General features: G+C 38.5%; 1 protein-coding gene across 1 annotated transcript; it reads right to left on the reverse strand.

The window, feature by feature from the left end:
• Positions 1-8002: 8002 nt before the first annotated feature.
• On the reverse strand, positions 8003-21441 carry Tespa1 (thymocyte expressed, positive selection associated 1). The gene is made up of 8 exons (XM_004638014.1): positions 21279-21441; positions 19890-19932; positions 13631-13680; positions 12936-12989; positions 12175-12211; positions 11721-11819; positions 9400-9608; positions 8003-8880 (listed from the first exon to the last, which is right to left on the reverse strand). The coding sequence occupies exons 1-8, from the start codon at positions 21439-21441 to the stop codon at positions 8003-8005; spliced, it is 1533 nt and encodes a 510-aa protein (XP_004638071.1).
• Positions 21442-23189: the final 1748 nt, after the last annotated feature.

A 23189-nucleotide genomic window follows, 5' to 3' on the forward strand; every position in this document is an offset into this window, starting at 1 on the left:
CTGGGAGCAAGGGCAGATGCCTGTAATCCCAGCGCTTGGGAGGCTGAAAACAGGAGGATCACTAAGAGCCCTATTTACATAGTGAGATCCTGTACACCCTGTACTAAATACAGGGGGGTGGAAAAAAGAAAAGAAACACCTGGAACTTAATGTAGCACTATAGTGGGAAATTATTAATTTTGAGGAAATAATTATGTATTCATGCAGAGGCAGATGTGGGACTGTTTCATAGTGTATGTGGGGAACTGTCCCCACCTGGTTCTGCCTTTGAGCGTGGTGAGTGGGTTTCCTTTTTCTACATTTACCAAGTGTTATCCTGGCAGAAAAGACCTGTTTTCAAAATTACCTCACCTTATAATTTCTTAAAGGATCCAAAAGTGTTAAGGAGAGAGGAGATGGAGAGGGAGAGGGAGAGGGAGAGGGAGAGGGAGACGGAGAGGGAGAGGGAGAGAGAGAGATTGTAGCTGTGTGGAAAGATTAAACAAATGCATAGAACACTATCAAGATTTGGAATCACTGTAAATCACAGACATAGCCAAAGTCTGTGTTACCAAAGAGATCTCTCATTCTTTTAGGTAACTACACAAGAGAAATTTACAAAACACTTTTCTCATTTACCTGAGATACTATGTGCATTTTATTTTAAAGGTTACTATTTGTCATTGTGTCTGATAAGTTATCTTTTGTAAGATTCATAATTATGTTATATTCTGTGTAAAGACAGAATAAAGATAATTAAATTGGGGGACACTATCAACTGAGGACACATCCTGATTTCAGAGGTGTTAAAATTTGGATAGTGCTGGTGAGATAGCTCAGCAGACTGAGTGTCTGCTTTGGCGAGTGCAGAGACCACTGTTCAATCCCCTGGTCTGCATGCTCCACCCCCGGGGCGGGCTGAGCCAGGGACTGAGTCTGGGAGCAAGGGCAGATGCCTGTAATCCCAGCGATGGGGAGGCTGAGAACAGGATCACTACGAGTCCAAGTAGTGTAGTGAGACCCTGTACCAAATACATAAAAAAAAAAAATAGGATAAATGTGTGGCTTATTATTAGTGAAGTAGAGCACTTCTATCACTTTTGCTGAAATGAAATCTCATTACTTTGGAAAAAAAATTTAGTAATTTATTTGAATTGTAAAGTTCTCCGACAAGTCCATTGTATTATTTTAAGGTACTGAATTTAGTGAAAATGGGACTGGTTTATGAGAGGAAGCAGTACTCTGGCCATTTCAGGGGTTGCCGGGAGCAGCAGACTACACAGCCCAAGCTGCAAGACATCTTGGAATTTTCTTGTGTGAGCCTGACATCTTCTGGCTAAAGCAAAGCATTGCATAGTGTTGTCTAGCTGAAGCATTGTACTTTAGAGGCAAGGCAGTTTAGGTGGGAAAGATATAATACTTCTTTTCTACAGGATTTGAGTTAATGAGTTTATCAGTTAATTTGTTTTCCAAATTTTATGTAGCATGGCTGAATTTGAAGGAGCCTTATCGTGAAGTTTCCTTGCAATGAATCTTTAAGATGTGAAGAATACAAAAAGAAGGGGGTAGTGAATGAAGGCAGGAGACAGGAAAAGGGATGTTGTGGGACTGTCCTGCTTCAAGGTTGTATATGGTGAGATTTTTGGACTTACTTGTACACATAAGAATTATATAATTCTTTATGCCTATTTTAAAAATATATTCTAATTTTTAAATGTTTTTTCATCATATTCTGTAGGGACTTAAAGTTCAACATATCAATACTTGATGAAAAATACCTGTTCCATGTTATGCCTAAGATGTTTGATATTCAGACAGATAGTGAGGTTAAGCTTAACAGCCTAGGTTGTATGGTAATAACAATAAGCTTCTCTTCTGGATGGTTAACAACCTAAGTTTGCAGACCAAAATTAGAGAAAAAGGAGGGCTGCAAGGAAAGCCAACATCTTGGCCCTAGCCTTCCAAGATCAATTAAGACTCAGGACATATGAGAACTTGTACTGTAACATCATGTATCTTGGTAGTGTCCCAAATTTTCTGATCAAGGAGATTATGGGGCCAAAGAAGAAAGTGATTGATGATATAGAGTGTGCCTAAGGAAAGTCACATGGAGAGAAAACATTCTCTCAGGCTTTCATAGAGAGCACATTGGCCAAACAATGGCCGTGACTCATCCACATAGCTGACACTGACAAAGGTTCTACAATCTGAGGTACAGGATCTCGGGATAAATCCTGAGGGGATTTCACTGACCTTATCAGACCCCAAAGCTACAACTCTTGTTGCATAGGTCCTGCTTTACCTTGGTCTTAACCATCCAGCAGAAAAGTATAAAAACGAAGTATAAGAAGTAAAGCCATGCTGTTATGTTGAGCTGTAGGGGACTCAGGTCAACAATTTCTGACATTGCCAGTCAAACGAAAGACCCAATACTATTATGGGCTAGTGGACTCTTTCAGAATATTTTGCTGAGTTAACACACCTATAATATTCAAATAATGGAACTAAACAAAAAAAGGGGATACAGATGAATGTCCATTTTATATCTGTGTATTCAAAGTGGTTAGGATAGATATATACTTACATTCTCTTAATGAGTAGAGGGATTTGTTCTAATAGTGTTTGTAAATAGGATATCATGTCCACATCTTGTACAGCAATTAACCACTAGGAAGAATGTATGCAATGTGTTAAGTATTGAAACGGTCCTACCAATTTGGTTTGAAACTGTCTCATTGCTATTTGTTTCTCAATAAAATTGTGGGGAAAAAGATGTGAAGAATAACTCCTTTATATTACCGATTATTTTTTAGTACTGGAGATAGAACTTACAACCTTGTGCATGATGAGCAAGTCCTCTTCCACTGAGTCACACTCCCAGCTCAAACAGATACCTTTTATTGTCTATGTGTTAGACAGTTTATAAAGATGACTACTCCAATCCAACCATCCTACATGCCTCTGTACAACATGTCTCTCCTACTCCATTAAAAAATGGGCTGCTTTCCATCCCTTTGAATCTAGATTGATTCTGTTCCTTGCCTTCGCCAATATTTTATGGAAAAGAGGACAACGTCCAATTTTCAAAGGCATTATTGTAGCTTTGGTTTTCATTGAACTTTCATATAAGCAGGCGAGGCTGCAATAGACAGAGCTCCCAGCTGACAGGGCCAAGAGCCTACGCATGTTGGTGTGTCTGTGGTAGACCTTCCAATCCAGCCACTCACCAAATGCAGCTGCATAAATGAACCCAAAGGAGACGAACAAAAAATCTACCAGCTAATCTTGAAAGCAGTGTTTCCTTTAAACTATTATGTTTTGGATAATTATTATGCAGCAAGAGGTAAATGACATACTAGGAAAGCTAGTATGACATACTAGGAAAGCTAGTAAATGACATAGTAGGAAAAGAAGAACAAACAACCATCCTAAGTCTCAGCCTAAGAAATTTGTATTTAAATTTATTAGGTGGGTCCCTGAAATAGTTATTTTTGAAATGCTTGCCAGGATTAAAACAAACTGACATACATATTTTCTTTCTTTCAGTACCGGCAACCCAACTCAGGACCTCACACTTGCCAGGCAGGGGCCTGTGCCACTGCGCGATATCCTCGGCCTTGCCACCATATGTATTTTAAACCCATGATTACCTTTTCTACAATTCATTGTCATCAGCAACATCATTATTATTATTTCAATACTTTGTGTTTCCTTCATATACTTCCTGTGAAGTGTTAAAGCTTCATGTAAATAAATAGTATATAGGTATGGGTGCCTCTATAAAAGTTATTATCCTGCCTGTATAAAATTATTATCCTGCTATTATATGAGACAAAACCAAAGATAAGCGATCTTTCCATGATCACTGAATTAGCATGGAGTAGGTCATGTGACTACACATCATAAGTTTCTTTTACTTAACTTTACATTCTATGGCAGATTTAGGTAGAAAATTGAGCAAAATATAGCAAAATCGAACAGAAAGACAGAGATTCCCTGTACATGTCTTGTCTCCACATATGCCCAGCTCTTGTCACTAACATCCCCTGCCAAGGTGGTACATTTGTCATGAGGAACCTACATTGGTGCATCATTACCCAGAGTCGACAGTTGACATTGATGTTGATGTTCTGTAGGTTGGACAGACATGTCACAATAGACATCCACCATTATAGTGTCTCTCAGCATAGTTTTATTTATCTTAAAAATCCTCTGTGGTCTACCTATTCATTCTTCTCACTCTTCTATATCCTGCCTACATTTTGTCCTTATCTGTTATTATAATTTTTCCCTTTCCAGAAAGTCATAAATTTGGAATCCTATAATATAAAATGTTTTCAGAGTAGCTTTTATTTTCCACTTAGTAATACACAGTCAAGTTTCCTTCATGTCTTTTTTAAGGTTTGATAACTTCTTTCAACTAACATGCCATTGTCCAATCTACCATGTTTTCTTTATTCACTATCTACTGGACAGCATCTAAGTTGCCTTCAAGTTTCAGTGTTTATGAACAAGGATGCTATAAATATGCACATTCAGGGTTTGAGTACACATTAAGTTTTAGATTTTTCAGGTAAATAAATAGCAAGGAGCATGATTGCTGGAACATATGATATTTAGATTTTTAAGAAACTGCCAAACTGTCCTCCAAAATGACTATAACTATTTTGTGTTGTTAACAGCAATGAAAGAGAACTCATGTTCCATATCCTCACCAGCACTCCATGCCATGGGAATTCTAGTTATTGGCCATTGTAAAATGTGTAGATGATGTCCTTTCTTGGTCACTGGGACAAAAATCCCTGGCACCCACAATTTAAAGGAAGAGTGCTTCATTTTAGCTCACAGATTTTAGAGACTTTAGTCTATGATTTGTTGGATCCAAGGCAAAAAGTTGTGTAGTGCAAAGGTATAGTGGAAGAATGACAGTCAGTTCATGACAGCCAGGAATCAGAGAAAGAGGGAAGGAGCTGTGTGCAAAAGTGTGTTCTTCTAGGTCTGGGTCCTAGTGACCCACTCCAGGTCCCACCTCCTAACAGCATGATCATCCAGGAACTCACCAATGGGTTAATTCACCGATAAGAATGGTGGCCCCAGGATTCAATTACCTCCCCCAAATTCCACCTCTGAATACATGAGACTTTGTGGGGGGACATTTTAGATTTAACTATAACATAGCTCATTGTTATTTAAATTTCCTTGATGATATATGATGTGAAGTATTTTGTCATATTCTTATCTTCCATTCATTAATCTTTAGTGATGTACCTTTTAAGGTTGTCAGCCTCTTTTAAAATCAGTCTAATTGTGTTCATATTGGTGAGTTTTAAGAGGTTTTAAAATTTTATTTGGAGTATAGTACTTTATCTCATTCATCTTCTGTAAATATTTCCCTTCATGTTATCCTTGTATTTTCTTAACAGTGTCCTTTGCAGAAGAGAAGGACTTAATTTTAATAAATTCCAATTTATCAATTCTTTTTCAAATGTATTGTGCCTTGGGCACTGCATTTAAAAGTAACTGATGAATGCATGTTCACCCAGGGTTTCTCCTATGTTATCAATGAGGAGTTTTAGAGTTTTTCATTTTGCATTTTGGTCATGATCCATTTTGAGCTAATATTTATGAAAGGTGTAAGGTCAGTGCCTAATTTCATTTTCTTTTGCATGTAAATGTCCAATTTTCCTAATATTTATTGGAAAGAGTATCTATTGTCCACTGCATTCCTTTGCTCCTTTGTCAGTGATCAATGGACTGAATTTAACTGTGTCTGTTTTGGAACTCTATTTTCTGTCTAAATGATCTTTTGTCCATTCTTTTAACAAATCCAGCCTGTGATGATTACTGTAGCTTTGTGGTAATTCTTGAAGCAGGGTGTTGTCAGTTCTCAAACTTTGCTCTTCAATACCATTTTCAGTCTTTTGCATCTACATATAAATGTTAGTTTCAGTTTGTTGCTATATAGGTAGAATAATTTTCTGGGGGTTTTGATGAGGATTGCATTAAATCTATAAATCAAGTTAGGAAGAACTGACATCTTCAAAATACTAACTCTTTGTATTCATGAACATGGAATATTTCTCCACTTATTTAGTTTTTCTTTGATTTCTCTCTGCATAGTTTTGTAGTTTTTCTTGTATAGGTCTTAAACGTATTTCATTAAATTTACACGTAAGTATCAATTTTTGGATAACTATATAAATGACAGTGTGTTTTAAATTTCAAATTTATCCAGTAATTCTTCATATTGAAGACAACAATATGCAATATGACAACCATTGTTGAATTGGTATCATTTTGTTTAGTGAAATTTATATTGTTTCTAATTTTGTTTTACTATTTTTGTATTCTTTTTAAAAATAAAAAATTAAAACAGAATGCAATTCACTGTTGTATATTCACCAGTAAAACAATCCAATCCTATTATAAACACTTACTAGTTTCAAAGGTTTTTTTATTTGGATGCCTCTTGGATTTTCTACATAGAAAATTGTACCACTACAATTGAAAACAGTTTTATTTTTGCCTTCTCAGTCTAACTTCTTTTTCTTGTCTTGCATTAGTGAGGATTTCTAGCACTATAATGAAAAGTAGAGATAAGAAAGGACATCATTGCTTTTTTCCTGACTTTAGTAGGAAAGCTTGGCATTACTCATCATTTAGATATGCAGTTAGTTGTAACTTTTTATCAATATTTTTTATTCACTCAAGGAAATTCCTGTGTATTCTAGTTTTCTGAGCTTTTATCATGAATAGGTGCTAAACTTTGTTAAATGACTTTGTTATATCTATTGATATAGTTAGGTGGTTTTTGAAAGCCTGTTGACATGATGATTACATCATTTCCAAATGTTGAACCAATCTCTCATATCTGGAAGATGCCCATTTGGTCATAATCCTTTTTTTTCCATGGTAGGCTTTGAACTGCTGATGTTTTGACACTCTTCACATCTATACTTATGAGACTATTGGTTTGTAGCTTTATTTTCTGTTAATATCTTTGTTTAGTTTTAAGTGCTAGCTTCACAGAATGAATTAGGGAGTGTTCCCTCTGTTATGTCTTAGTTTCTGTCATGTCAGGGATGTAATAGTGAGGGAAATAGGAGTTGAGGTGCAGTTCTACATTTAGTGCAAGGTGACATACATGCAAATGACACTGCAACTAATCATAGCTTCTCTCTGAGGCAAGGATTTGAGAGCTTCTGCAAGACATCCCAACACATAATGGTAATACCATCTATAGACTCAGGTAAGAAGAGTGCTAAGTAAATTTTAGGGTTCATGGGGTAAACAGTCAGTGGGCTTAGGTGATGTGCCCACCTGGATTTAATACTCTCCTTTTTAGAACAGGTTCTAGTTATGTAGGATCACAAAATCTGCTGGTGATATAGTCCTGATTTGGCTTCAAGGAGCTGCGCTGGTTTTTCTTCCTATCTGTTTTCTCAGAGGCTGACCTCTACACTAGCCTGTGCAACACTAAACGTGAGTGATGACCCACACATGGCTGTTTGTGTGGATGAGAGATTGTGGCTTTGCATGGGCAGACTAGGGTGCCTGCACATAAATGTGTAAGGCCTCTTGTTGTGCAGGAGATACCTGGTCATAGGAAGAGATGGAAGTGAGCAGAGGAAAGGGAGAAGATCTGCCTATACTGTTGTCACCTAGAACAGAAGTCCTATGAGTGGAAGACTTCTAGATTTGCCACTTGGTCTTCTAGATGTTAATTGTTACATATATGGCAAGATAGGCAACACTATTTTTTAGTTAATAGTGCTTAGCTGTGTACATACCCAAACCTTCTTATGGAATTTTATGAAGATCCCTGTAAATAATAAAGGCGAATGGAGTTCATGAAAACCTTCAGAGGAGATTAGAACAGATAAAAAATAATAAAAGCAACTTTGAAACATGAACACTCTTTCCCCTGCTTTATTAATCCATTCCCATGAGTCTCTGAGTTTAATTGTGGTATATCTGTCAAGAACAAGCTACTTGGATCTCCTTTGCTCAAGACTCTACTCCTTCACCCTGTGCAAAAGCATTCAGAGCTTTTCTCTTCCAGCCTCTCCCTCACCTCCAATTCACTCACCTCTTCTGAGTCAGAAGTGTGCTGAGGCTTCTGGGTTAGGGATTGGGGCAGTTCTGTTCTGTCTTGACTTTTCTTCCATTTTTGCTGGATGACGGACAGATGCAGTGACTCTTCTACCTTCTTGTCCAGTGGACTTTTTTGAAATAGGCTCTTTCTTGCTTTGGTCTTTCTATTCCAGAAAGTCCCATTCTTGGCTGAATGTGCTTCCATATTAGTCGACTGTGGGCCACACAGTTCTCGTTTTACCTGTGTAGGGTTTATGTTCCATGGTGGAAGTGCTTTTGGTAGAGAATGTGTGCAGTAGGGTTCCTCGGGGTTAGAACCCAGAGTTTGTGATAGTGCCAGCCCTGTGGACATCTCTTGCCATGTTTCCACTTTGGGACCAAGGGTACTTGGAGAGGAAGAAGTGGGCAGCTTTGTGGCTCCTATGGGGGACTCACTACTTTCTTGTGGACCTTGGCGAGACTCAGAGACTTGCTGGAGAACTAGCTTCTCTCCTCGCACTCTGTCCATCACTTCCCAAACCACTTGGTCCAAACTGTTCCTTTTGTAGGTGTTGTGGCATGAGGACAGCTGGTCTCGGGAACCTGTGTACAGGCACATTTTGGAGATAGCTTTCCGGAGGCGCTCCCTAGGTGAGTGGGGTTCGGGCTCTGGGGCCAGAATCCTGATGGATGGCACATCAGTTGGGTTGTAATTCCAGAGCATATGGGATGGTGTGAACTTTTGAACTGGTGTCTTGGACACGTAGGAGTAGAGACAGAAGAAAGCATCGGCAGTAGCAGCCAGTGTTTGCACCTGCTTAAACCTGCCTAGGGACAAAAGTTGAAGGCAGTGATTTGGGAGCTTATCAGCAAATTACCTCTTAAATCTCACTTCAAAAGCCTTCCAAAGCTCAGAATTTTAGAGGAAAATTGTCAGTTCCATCTTTAGTGTTCCTTCCATTTAAATTTCTGACACTCAAGGTGCACTTCCGTGGCTTCTCCACTCTCTATCCCTAATAGATGTTCCAGATAAGGCATCAAAAATAGGCAAAGATTTAAAGACATTATTATGATTTGACTCAGGTCAAGGGGAGAAGGCCTAGAGGAAGCAATATTGGCCTGACATCTCTAGAAGACTGTTTCCATAAGTGAAAGACAACTCTGAAAGTCCTCCATTTTCACTAAACAACGTAAAAGGAAATGGAAGCCACAAAGGGTCAATTGAAGCTAGCCAAGAGAAGTAGGATTTGGAGCCATTGGGAAAGTAGGACTTGGAGCCACCAAGCCTTGGTATGAATGATTGGAGGTCCAGGGAGAGGTGGAGCATGGATCTGGGGTAATACTTACTGGCCAGCATGAGGCAGGGGTCCTCTGTCTCAATCCTTTGCACCTGCGCCTTCAAGAAGAGCTGGAAATCGATGCCCTTGGCCTGAGAAGGGTTGGTGAAAAATCTTGCAGGGATCCGAGTAGTGTCTTTGTGGTCCTCTTGGCCAAACCCTAGACTGAAGAGTACATCTTCTGCATCCTCTTGCACCTGATCCAGAATCTCTGAAATGCTGAAGAAAGGGAATTTGAATAATTAGGGCAATAACTTTGAGACATATGTTAATCTGGAATATCTAATAAAATTATTAGGAGATTTAAATTCCTTTCTGGCCTGTTTTCTTCCTTCTGCTGTGACTGTGGGGAAAGTCTTCCCTACTCTGAACCTAAATTCTCTGTCTGAAACATGGAAATTACAATTCTGTTTAGGTTATAAAATCTAAATAAAGGGCAAGGAATTTAGTCAGTGGTGCAGTACCTCCCTGGAAAAAGTGAGGTCCTGCGCTCATTTCCCGCTATTCTCTACACCCTACAAAAAAAAAAAAAAAAAAAAAGCCCTCAATAAAATCTTCCCAAAATTTTTAAATAATCTATTATAGATGAAAAGAAAAGCATTGAAACATTGAAACACGAAAAACAACATAGATGAAAAGAAATTTTGTGGTTGCATTATTCCTACTTATATATGCCATGAGACATTTGGCTCTGGCAGAATGTTTTGCAGCTTGCTGCTCTGTTTATTCTACAGTTGACTGGGATCCCTAGGCAGTGAGTGTGTAACAAACATGGACTTAATTTTATTTAGAGTCTGAAGGTAAAAATTAATCAGTAAGTACATTCAGAAGCTAATTTTGAGAGCCATACTTTTATTAAGCACTATTTTCATGCAAAAAAACATGTCACAGAAGATCAAAGAGACCCCCTGTCTCTTTTTCTATTGCACCAACCTGTAACTATAACCAAATCTAAGTACCACCAAGCTGGGTGATGCCAGTGGTCAGTAACTCTATTTCAACAATGGGTTAGGGCAAAGTGTAGATTACTTGAGGTTTTGGATAATCATTGTCACGCTCTTCAGGAAGAATGCTACATTTTAAAATTTAAGTCAGGTTACCTTGTTTAATTAATAGCTAGGCAGGCACACTTCATGACTTGTGTTGTCAGCTAGATATCAATTTTATCTCCAGGGTCTTAAATTTCCCTATCTGCAAATTGCCAGCACAAGACTAGATCAGCAGCTCACAACCATAGGTGCATAGTGTGACATTTTGCGGGACTTTTAAAAATACAAATCCCAAATCAACCTCTAAATTAAATTAAACTTTCTCATTTAATTTAACTAGGGACACAACTCAGTGAAGATATATCTCTAACATAAGAACATGATAAAATTACATCCCAGAACCAGGACCCAAATTCAGACTTTTATTCCAAATTCGCAACACTTTTCATCACACCATACTAGTAATTTTCATTATTTCCTACCTGATTTTAGATTATTTGCATGTAACTATTGCCCACTCTATGGAATTGTTGATCTCCTGGTGGCAAGATTTTCATCTGATTCAAATTTTAAAATGTCATATGGTTTCTTTCTGGCCGCATGAATTAATATTTTATTGCTTTAATAAGCAAAAATTAGTGTATTAATCAATACATTGTTTATTAAGTACCTACTATGAGTTCAGGACTGTGCTGGTATCTGTAAGTTTCCTTCCTCTTGTGTGAATGAGAAGAGGGAAAGAGGTAAAGATAAACTATTGCTCAGCATAGGAGGGCTGCTGAAGAGAAGCAAGAACTCTTCAGGAAGAGGCAGGGAGACAAAAATTTTATCAGGCTAGGTTGGTGGTGGAGCTTGTGGTAGGGTGATGACAGGCACTGATTGGAGAAGACTTGGCACCGTGAAAAACAAAAGAGGAAGTTGGAGTTAACCAGGGTAAAGAAGACAGAAGTTAGTCTAACCAGAGTAAAGAAGATAGAAGTTAGTCTAGGAAAAGCTCATCACTGGTCTTGGCTCTCCATACCTTGCTGCCTCCCAGCCACGATGACCCAATGGACTGTTGTGTGGGCGCAGACCCACGAGTATCATCACTACCCTTCCTAGTGCTTAGGGTTCAGTGGGCAGAGGCACTTGCATGTGGTACACAGTGTCTAATTTGGAGAAGATTCTTCTGCATCCCCCACTCTTCCTGAAGCAAATATGGTGCTGTATTTCCAGTGTGTAAAGAAAGCACATACAAGCTCCAGTAAGATACCTTAGAAAAAATAGACAATAGCTCTCAGTTCTGTTCTCTTTTACCACTCATCTTCTCTACCTTCCCAGGTCTAAAAAATTTAGTACCTACCTTGAGCTAGTCTTGTTGGTTCCACCAGTCATGCAGCTAGAAGCCAAGCTACAGCCAAGATCAAGTAGCTGGCAAGGCTTGGATGTCTGGAGGAAACTCCTGTGGAGGTAGAAGCTGATGTCACACAATCTTGTTGCCAGTCTGCACCTGGCTTCCCTTTGAAGAATATCTTAGAACCAAACACCTACAGAGCAAATGGTCTATACCTTTACTACTGGTTAGAAAATTTCTCTATCAGGATATCTTTTGTGATACTGGAGACTGCAATCAGGGCATGTGCATTGACCTACATCCTGAGCCCTTTTTATTTTGAGATAAGGTCTTGCTGAGTTCCTGAATTGCCCATGCCCCACCACACTGGGCTTTAGGTCTTTGTTTTTGATCTCTGGTACCTATGCCTGTTCACTGTCTTCTGAAGAAGATATCATCCAGCCTGGCTGAAACTTACACTTACCTGGAGAAGAGTTTGTCATTAGCAGTCAGCAGTGTGGCTAGACAAGGAACAGAAAGACAAAGAGCAAGTTAGCAGGGAAAATGTAGGTCACTTGAGTTGCTCTTGTTTCTCTATTCCAAGAGGCCAGCTGAAATCCAGGAATTCATCTTTCAATTGAGAGGTCTCAAGATGATCTTTCCATAGCCTTGGAAGAGAGACAAATAAGGCAGCAAGCACCTGGTCTGGAGCCTCTGAACTTTAGACTCATGATTAATGTGTAGAGAAGAGTCCCTCTGTTGTGGGTGGGGGGAGTCACTCAGCTCCAGACTTGTGTCCCTGCCCTACCTCATGAGTCTCTACAGGCCCTTGGAGACACAGGGCAGTGACTGTGCCTTCACCGTTTATGCAAGCCCTTGTCCTGCTTCAGTGCAATCTCTTTCTTAAAACCAGGATTCAGGCTTCTGTGCACTTCCTATAGGGAAAATAGTCTCAGTGATATCTGGGCAGCAAATGATATGGTAATTTTATGTTTCCTTCCCAGGGCCCAAAGAATAGTTCCAGTAATGAGCCAGCAGGAGTCAAGACTAGCTGGTAAGGCTGTGCTCGCAGGCCTGTGCTGCTTTGTGTTTCTGTGTGAGGTCATAACAAGGTGATCTTTTCCCAGAGAGGTACCCCAGAGAGAGGCTACTTCTTTCTAAAGTTCTTCTCTCCATCCTTTTCTTAAAATTTATCCAATTATTTAGCCTCTTCTTGGATGACAGCCTCAGAGCTGTGCTACTCACCCTCTGCTCCAAGCATCAAGTCATCTTCAAAACTGGTTCCATGGCTGGAAAACCCTGTCAAATAATCAGGGGAAGGCTATCAAAAGCCAGTCTGAAATGTGCACACATGTACACACAACACACGACAGCAGACTTGAACATATGCATATCTTCTTAGACCGGCACAATCTTATTGGGTATCCACATGCTTGCAAATCTACCCTTGCCTTACATGTGCTATGCTTGAATCACGCTCATGTTTAACTTAGAATCACACTTACAGCCACTTACAGCTAAACCTGAGTCCCATGTCATACAATGATGCATGAATTCTCCTGTTGAATAGTAAGCACAGAGGGTGTACACCCATGCACATAGACATGCGCTTTAGAAATGCACACATTTCAGGAAGCTCTTTTCTCAAATCAGTAGCTGTTAGCTGAGCAACCACCAACAGCAGATAGGTTTCAAACATTATAGATAAACTTGAGGGTTTGAGCTAGCATTTTCTTTTGGACCTTATAGACTGCCCTAATATAAGGACAATTAAAATGTCCTTATAGACTTTAAAGAAAATCACTTTAAGAAAATCACTTTAAAGAAAATCAGGCATGCTTATGCATGTACATGCCTGTGCACATGCATAATCTCACATACATGCACATAGCCATGTCACCATCCAGGTAGAACAACAGAGCAGCACCCAGAGTATTTACCGTTGTAGATGGGTTGTCCAGATACCTCAGAAACCTCCTCTTCAGAGTCTCTGAAATCCAAAAATGATGTTACAGGTTGAGGGCACTATGTTGCCCAGTAGATTGTTCTCAGATATTTCCCACATGTTCATATCATTTTCCACTGGGAGTGAGCAATACTGAATTTGCTTTCATATCGGAGAAAACTAAGATGGAATGGTTACTTGATGGACAGATTCTTAGATGTAGGCCTGAGGAGCTGGGAGTGAAATGTATTTTATTTTTCATGGTGCTTCCATCACCTTGCTTCATTATTTAAAGTTTATTTTCCAATAATTTGTCTTTTTTTTTTTTTTTTTGGAAAATGGGAAAGAAAGACCACAGAAGCAAGACTAGGAAAATACATGTATAGAAAAAGGGGCTTGTGTGCCATAATTTTCAAATTATAAACATCAACATGTATATTTTCTTAAGCTTTTAAACAGGCTAACGTATCTATCTCCACCTTCTTTTTCTTAGAATCATATTTTTACTGAATAGCACATTCCAGGAAACAGCAGAAACTTGATTGGAGATAACTGAGATACCGTCCTATCAAACCTTTACCATCTGTACCAGAAGAACAAATGGAAACCAGCACAAATGGTAGTGAGAAACAACTCAGTTTTAAATATAAGGGAGACATTCTGTCTGTCCAAAACAGGTGAATGAAATAATCGGGGAAAAAAAAAGCCTTGAAGTGGGAGCAGTCCACTGGAATTCCACCCCTGGCTCATTGGTGTTGCAATGCTCTAAGACACTGCGTAAGACGCTTTAGTCTAGACTGTATCATTATGTACTGCTTTAGGCACTAATTTTCTGAGTTTTGTAGAATTTACTTTTCTATAACTTTTAAAGCATATTTTATTTATTTGCTTTGTTTTTTGATGCAGGGTCTCACTATGCAGTTCAGACTCAGAGATCCTCCTCTCTCAGCCTCTCCATCACTGGGATTACAGATGTGTGCTAATCCCTATTCCAGGGCCCACATAGCACACCCAGGGTTCTGGGGCCAGTGGGGCATGTGGTACTGGGGATTGAGCAGGGGTCCTTCCACATGCCAGGCAGGCTGTTATGCCACTGAGCTATTTCTTCAGCCTTCTGAAAGCTTTTAAATGAAGCTATGCATGGTGCTTTGAATATAATCTGAACCAGAGACTGGAGTGGAGAAGAGTTGGTGGGGAGTTGGAGGCAGGAGGGTACCCTTTGGAGATGACCCCAAGAGTGCTTCTTGCCCTCATCTGCATTCTGTAGTTCCAATAACCTTCAAGATCTTGGTGTATCAATATCAGATGTTTAATAGTGGGAATGGGTTTATTAATTGAACATCTGTAGATCAAGTTGCACTTAAATTTTACAAAATAAATGATTACATGTATGGACATCTTTTGTTAGTACTTTCAGTAGTGAAGAAAATCATCCATTATCTGCAAAATTTGAGTTTGTATGTCCTTATAAAAAACTGTACATCAAAGTACATTATAAAATGTAAAATATTCAAGTTAATTAAGTGAATAACTAATAATATAACTAGAAGTGAAATATATACTTCTTTTCCTAACATATAATTATACAAACTTATAATGCTATAAGCACATTTAAAAAATTTTTTTTGGGAAACACACAAACAATATATTTTATTGAATAATAATCATAAAGTTTTTTATGTAAAATGAAAATATGTTACCTAAGCACATTAATAAAAAGTCATTTCTTGTTAAGTTAGATTTTTAATAACTTATAGATTTTTAAATTATATAGTTTCAAGCATAATTTCTACTAACACACTTAAAATAGATATCCAACTAAATGATTAAAATTGCACTTTTACAAATAGTTTTACTGTAACAATTCTATATTAACTGTCTAGATTTGGATCTAAGTTTCTTTCAGGAAAAAGATATAAAAATAGTTAAAACAATTTTTTTCTTATTGCTTAGCAGAAGAAAGCACAAGATCAGGAGAGAATAAATCTTTGTTTAATGTTAAAGTTATCAATAACTTAATTTGGAGATCTGGCACAGAGAAAAATATCTTCAAGTGTCTACTAAGTAGCACCTTTTGGTACCAGATTCAACATCACAATAAATTGCACTGTAAGAAAAGTTACACAAAAAATCTAAGACAGAGTTAGAATTGAATTGTATGTCCTTCAAACCTCCCTTCAAACACTTAAGCTACTAGTCAAATATTTTTTAAAAAGAGAAAGAAAGTGGATTATAAAAAGTTACATTATATATTAAAGGTCCAGTATTGTCATTAAACATATCTCTATGTGTTACAAAATAAACATGAATATATACATAGTTTAAAATTTAATTTTGTTTTGAAATTTAATATTTTAATACAAAAAAAATGCACATGCTGGCCACAAATTAATGAGGACCTTTGTCACCAAAAGTCAAGTAAATACTTAAATTCTTAAGGAATAATTACCATTGGGTATTGGAATATTTTCATTTCTTTTTTTTCTTCTATTAGTATATGTTTATGATACATAATAATCACATTAACCTTCATGAACTGGTATTTGTGCTGCCAAAGTGAGCACAATCTTTGGAATTGCCATGTATACATATCTCATGAAGGTGGTCTTAAAAACTTGAATACCTTCTGACTTTTTTTAATTTTAAGGAAATCATGAATCTGGCATATTTCTTATTTTTTTATATTACAGGCAGCATATCTTCAAATTCTTTTTTTCCCATAATTTTATTGATAAACAAATAGCAATGAGACAGTTTCAAATCAAATTGGTAGGACAGTTTCAATAATTGACACATTGCATACCTTCTTTCTAGTGGTTAATTGCTGTACAAGATGTGGACATGATATCCTAATACCATTAGAACAAATCACTCTGTTCATTAAGAGAATGTAACTATATATCTATTCTAACCACTTTGAATACACAGATACAAAATGGACATTCATCTGTATCCCCTTTTTTTGGTTAAGTTCTATTATTTGAGTATTATATGTGTGTAAACTCAGCAAAATATTCTAAAAGAGTCCAGTAGCCCATAATAGTATTGGGTCTTCTGCTTCACTGGCAATGTCAGAAATTGTAGACCTGAGTCCCCTACAGCTCAACATAACAGCATGGCTTTACTTCTTATATTTCATTTTTATACTTTTCTGCTGGATGGTTAAGACCAAGGTAAGGCAGGACTTATGCAACAAGAGTTGTAGCTTTGGGGTCTGATAAGGTCAGTGAAATCCCTTCAGGATTTATCCTGAGATCCTGTACCTCAGATTGTAGATCCTTTGTCAGTGTCAGCTATGTGGATGAGTCACGGCCATTGCTAGGCCAATGTGCTCTCTATGAAAGCTTGAGAGAATGTTTTCTCTCCATGTGACTCTCCTTAGGCACACTCTACATCATCGATCACTTTCCTCTTTGGCCCCATAATCTTCTTGATCAGAAAATTTGGGACACTACTGAGGTACATGACGTTACAGTACAGGTTCTCATATGTCCTGAGTCTTAATTGACCTTAGAAGGTTAGGGCCCAAATGTTGGCTTTCCTTGCAGCCCTCCTTTTTCTCTAATTTTGGTCTGCAAACTTAGGTTGTTAACCATCCAGAAGACAAGCTTATTGTTATTACCATACAACTTAGGCTGTTAAGCTTAACCTCACTATCTGTGTGCATATCAAACATCTTAGGCATAATATGGAACAGGTATTTTTCATCAAGTATTGATATGCTGAACTTTAAGTCCCTACAGAATATAATAACAAAAATTTAAAAATTAGAATATATTTTAAAAATTTGCATAATTATATACTTCTTATGTTTACACATAAGTCCAAAAATCTCACCATATACAACCTTGAAGCAGGACAGTCCCACATTATTCCTTTTCCTGTCTCTTGCTTTCATTCACCACCCCCTTCTTTTTGAACAACCATCTACCTGAGAGACATCATAGCATCAACTGTCATGTCATAACAAGCAGCCTGTATTCAGAAGACCAGAATGACAGGCATTCCAAGCATGAAACTACTATTACAGATTACCATCTGCAGTGCGGTAGCTTAGTTCACAGGTATCAGTATATATAGTTAGTGAGGGTGAGAATTTTTCCAATTAACTGATAGATTCAAAAATCTTCTGAAGATTCTCAGGAGCATTGCCTTGCCCATCTTCTACATATAACTGTATGGCTTGACTTATTCATGTTTCCTAGCTCTTCTCCTTTCCCTCTCTTGTTTAGTTAGTCCTTGAGATCCTGCTTTCCTTTTACTTGTATTAAACCTTTCTATTTGTATTTCTTCTTTTGAGTTCTTATACTAGGGAAACTATACTATATTTACACATGTGTGTCTGGTTTATTTCACTTATGAGTATATGTTCAAGTGGCATCCAAGCACATTTAAAATATTAATAGAAGTTAATATTTACTATGGTAATCAAATATAGTTATCTACTACTATGATATTTAATGTGGACATGTAGTGATACAGTATTGGATTTATTTTTTTTTTTTTGGCCAGTTCAGTCCACCCTGAAGGCGGGGCTGGTGTGACATGTGATGCCAGGGATTGAACCGTGGTCCCCTGTGATTGCCAAGCTTACCTAAGCAGGCACTTTAAACTGCTGAGCTATCTCACTGGCCCTGGATTTATTCTTACACTTAATACTTGTGCTATCATTGCTCAGGACAAGTTGAGCATCTGTTATCTAAAAAGCTTGGACCAGATCTATTTCAGATTTTGGATTTCCAAATATTTTCATATCCATAATGAGTTATATTTGGGGAAGGGAACACAAGTCTAAATGTAAAATTCATTTATATATCTTATGCAGTATACTCTATCTGAATAGCTTAAAGATAGTTTTCCACAGTATTTTTAGTGTGTCTGTATTTTGACTATGACTTGTCACATGGATCAAGTGCGACTTTCCTACTTAGGGTATCATGTCAGTGCTTGAACAGTTTCAGAATTTGGAGCATTTTGGGTCTTGAAACTTGTGATGCAAATCCTAAGTCAAAAATAATATTTTATGATTCTGTTTTATACATAGTTCAAATAAAAATCCCTAAACGTATCTACAGTATTATAAGTCAAATTTACCATCTCAACCAGAAGAACAAATGGTATATTGGAAATCAAGGATTATACTTTAAAATACATGACACCTCTTCCAGCCATTTAGGTGAGCAAACATTTTGAAAATGTACAACAAATAATTATTGATGTGAATTAAGACTCAAAAGTAATTAACAAAATAAGGACATTAACTGAGCCAACAGTCTCTCCTATACAAGCACGTACAGCACTGTGAAACCCGGGGACGTTCTAATCCCAGCTTTCACGCCCAAATCTGCAAACAGGCTTGTTTTCATCACCTTTTTTCTTTAGGTATTTTGAAGTCCTCCTAATTTGCCTAAAGTTAATGAATTGCAAGTAAGATTAGGACAATAAAGACAACATGTTTTGCTGACAGCAAAGAAAAGCACAAAATCAATCCTTGGCCATGTCTTCATAGGCAGAGTTAAAATAAACAATTCTGGATTATTCAGTGTTCTTCAATTCCTACCAAATAATCAAGGACAGTTTTATTTATGTCAACTAATAGGTGAGTTTAGATTAAAGTCTATATAAAACTTAAGACATTGTTAAAGGGACAGTAAGGAGCAGGTAGGAGTTGTACACTCTGAGGGATCATTCTTACAGAAATAGTCAGGCTTCACTGGGTCACTGAGGCTTTCTTCATGGCTGAGGAGACTGAATCTAAAATGACAGACACTGATGGGCTGCAGGTTCCCCTACTTCAGTGTTCCTGAGCAGCAACAATACACTCTTGCAGAAAGCCTGCATTCTTAACCTGTTGCCTGGGTCAGCCCCCAGCCCTTCCCCCACATTCTAAGGTAGACACTGAATGGTGATGAAGTTCTGGTCAGGAAAAGTGATCTGCTTTCACACTTCTCCTCTTTTGTCGCAAGAGAGACATCAGTCATTCGGAAGGCGGAAGCAGTGCAGTAGGGATTTGAAACTGAGCCTACCCACGCTACTCAGTAAGCTGAACCTAGCCCCTCTTCAGAGTTGGATAGTCACAGCCTGGGTCACCAGCTGAACCCATCCCCCACGACTCCCCTTCCAATCATGATTTCAACTTTATTTCCTTAGGCCTAGCTCCCATCCATGTTCCTATCTCTGAATTCCCAAGGGTGCTGCCTGCCAGCACATTCCACCATCACCCATACCTAGCCCCCTGGTTCACCCAAACTCACCCGCAGCCCTGCAGCCAGGTTTCAATCTTGTTGACTGGATTTCCTAGAGAAGTCAGATACCCGATTACTGTGAGACTGGAAGGAGAGCAGACCTCTGCCCTGCCGCTCCCCACCTTGCTCCATTCCACAACTTTGTCCTTTTTTTTTTTCCCCATAATTTTATTGAGAAACAAATAGCAATGAGACAGTTGCAAATCAAATTGGTGTCTACGGCCATACCACCCTGAACGGGCCCAATCTCGTCAAATCAAAATGGTAGGACAGTTTCAATAATTAACACATTGCATACTCTCCTCCTAGTGGTTATTTGCTGTACAAGATGTGGACATGATATCCTATATACAAAGACTACTAGAACAAATCCCTCTATTCATTAAGAGAATGTAACTATATATCCATCCTAACCATTTTGAATACACAGATACAAAGTGGACATTCATCTGTATCCCCTTTTTTGTTTAGTTCCGTCATTTGAATATTATAGGAGAAGGAATTTTTTTTTTCTTTTTTCTTTTTTTTTTGCTGGCTCAGAATGTCTTCAGGGCAGGTTTGGCTGGCTTGAGTTCTGGGGATCGAACCACAGCAAGCTGAGCTTGACGGCTTTGTTTAAGCAGGCACTTAAATAACTGAGCTAAGGGGCAGGCCCCCAACTTTGTCCTTCTGTAAGCCATTGTGACCCCTCCCCAAATCTTTTCTGTAAGACATGAATTTAATAAATAATTTATAAAGATAGTGGATCTGTCTTCTCTCTGTCTCCCTTCTCCTCAGGAACTTAAAAAGATGTCAGGCCCACTGTTTTTTTCCCCTCAAGTTTTGGGTACAGGGATGTCTATTTTTCAAAAAACAAAACACAGCAAAAGCACAACTGTGCACCATTTGTTTCCTACCAAATAAGCAAAGATAGGTTTATGTCTTTCAAAACTCTTGTCTTGCCCTCATGTCTGTGGGCTCATTCAACCCTCTGAGAAGCATTCAGAAAAGTGCCCACTGCTTCTGTTGGACAAGTGTGGCCTAGGCAAATAACTTCCCACAAGTCACACACCTTGTTAGTGTCAGTGCAAAGTCCAGAGGCCAGGGGCAGCCTGGGTGTAGTATTGTTACATAACAACATAGAAACATCCCTCGCTGTTCATGTACAGACAACCCTTAGCCTCAGTTTATTGCAGAAGCTTCTCTGGACAATGCAAAAATATCCCTTTCCTTTTCCCAATCTTAAGCTTGCTTCCTTCTCAGACAATTCATATTTGAATTACTTTATACCTCTTCACTTACATCTGTTTAAGCCAGACACAATGAGCTTTCCTGAGATTCTAGTCCCAGCAAAGACTTGCAAGTCCACCCTCTGCAGACCCACATTCTCCCTCCTGTGTGGTGCCTCCAGCTTCTTACCTTCATGGAAAACATCATCCAGGCTGGAAGGCATTGGGTCTGGGACATCCTGCAGGGCGGCTGCAGCTTCCTCTTCCAGGACCTGCGTTTGCCAGTTACGGCTCTGACGGAGCCAAGCTTGCCGTTTCTCCCAGGACGTGGGGCTCAGCACAGAGGCCTCCATGGTTCTAGCTCACACTTCAGGGTCTCTCACTACCTTAATGATGTCCTCAGAGTTGAAGCACAGTGATTCTTTTTCAGTTTTTGTTTGGAAACCACTGCTGTCAAGGTTGCCTCAATTCTTCCCACTTTTGCTAAAAGCAGCCTGATTTCTTTATCTGTCAGGAGGGAGGAGATGCCTGGCCCATCTTCTATCCTCTTCCCCACAAAAGCAAGTGCTCTAAAAGTAGCTAAATGCTAGAACAAATCTTTTCAGTGAGAAAGTTTGAAAACTTCAAATGTCACAGGATCTGAGTGACACTGAGAAAGGATTTGTGATTTACGGTTAGAGTTGAGCCCAGGAAAATCTCTACTTCTTATGGTAGAGGAAATAGTGGAGAGGGAAGAAAGAGAAGGGCAAGGGATGAAAAAGGAATTAAAATATGTACATTACCAACTCTTCAAGAAATGTAATCTTTATGTACTGCACCCATGCTAATAAAGCCAAACTAAAATATAAATAAATAAACAAAACCTTGTCTCCCCCCAAATTTTTCTTTGATTCTTAAGGATTTTGTCTCAGAATCTTTCATCAAAACTAACATGTCTTTTAATTTAAAATTGATAAAATTCACTTTTTGTCTCAATTTATTTTGTTTCCAGTTTGATATATTAAGAGTTCATAGGATTTTTTCAGGAAAAAGAAAAAGAAAGCTTGTGAAAGAAAAAAGGAGACATTGCTTAGAAGCAATGAGCACATTAGGATGTTCACTTTCCGATTTGCAAAGTTGTACATCTACATAGCTACAAGAGTCTTACCCTGTTTATCAATACAATTATCGATCTATATACTTATATTTCATTTAATGCTAATAAACAGCTCTCTATATTTTAAAAAAATACATAACAATATCTCTATGCACAGATTCAAAAAGGAAATGAGAGAGGGGAAGACTCATTCAATTGTCCAGCTGGAGCTTAGTAAGACGGGAGGAGAATGTATCTTTTCTCTGGCCACGTGCAGGTCCCACACAACGAATGAGCTGGTGGGGGACCAGGACTTTTGCTCTTTTCCCCTTTGTGTTAGTCAACTTTTTGTTACTGACACAAGCAATTTAGAACAGGAAAAGTTAATTTTGGCTCATATTTTCATGGCCAGCAGCTCCACTGCTGTAAGGCATGTGCTGCAGTAGAAACATGGTAGAAGCCAGTGGTGGGGGCTGCTGTGCACCGCGGCAGCTGGGAAACAGTGCAGGAAGAGCCAGAGAGGAAGGGGTTGGAGGGCATAGTTACTGCAAAGTCGTTTATCTGGGGATCTACTTCCTGCAGCTGGGCCCCACCTCCTAAAATAGCTCAGCTACACACTCATCAATGGGCCTAGTCCTTTGATGAAGTTAACACTCCTACGACCCAGTCACCAGTCTAGGCCCCATCTCTGAATATCTTGCATTGAAGATCAAGCCCTTAGTACTCAAGACTTTGGGGGACATTTTGTATTTAAATGATGACACCTTTTATTTCCTTGAACACCCATAAATGACTTCATCCTCAGAACTATACTTTTAATTGTTGGACATAGCAAAAATAAGAGAAAAAAGTAAGAAGAGTGCTAGTTTCCAGGGACTTCTGTTCTTCCAAGACTTAAAAAACAAAATCACTAGTGAAGCATTCAACAATTTAGGCACTAAAATAGCTATTTTTTGAAAAGAACATTGTGAACATAAAATGTCTTTCTAGTGCAATAAAATTGTTTTAGATGCCTTTGCTTGCCAC

The sequence above is a fragment of the Octodon degus genome, unplaced genomic scaffold, assembly GCF_000260255.1.
Source record: "Octodon degus isolate 3935 unplaced genomic scaffold, OctDeg1.0 scaffold00093, whole genome shotgun sequence".
Lineage (NCBI taxonomy): Eukaryota > Metazoa > Chordata > Mammalia > Rodentia > Octodontidae > Octodon > Octodon degus.

Excerpts from the sequence above, each read along its gene's own strand:
- Tespa1 (XM_004638014.1), bottom strand. The coding sequence starts at position 21,441 with ATGGAGGCCTCTGTGCTGAGCCCCACGTCCTGGGAGAAACGGCAAGCT. Across the intron at positions 19,933-21,278 it reads GGATGATGTTTTCCATGAAG|GAAATCCAGTCAACAAGATT; the intron begins GTAAGAAGCTGG and ends TGACTTCTCTAG. Across the intron at positions 13,681-19,889 it reads ACCTGGCTGCAGGGCTGCGG|AGACTCTGAAGAGGAGGTTT; the intron begins GTGAGTTTGGGT and ends TTTGGATTTCAG.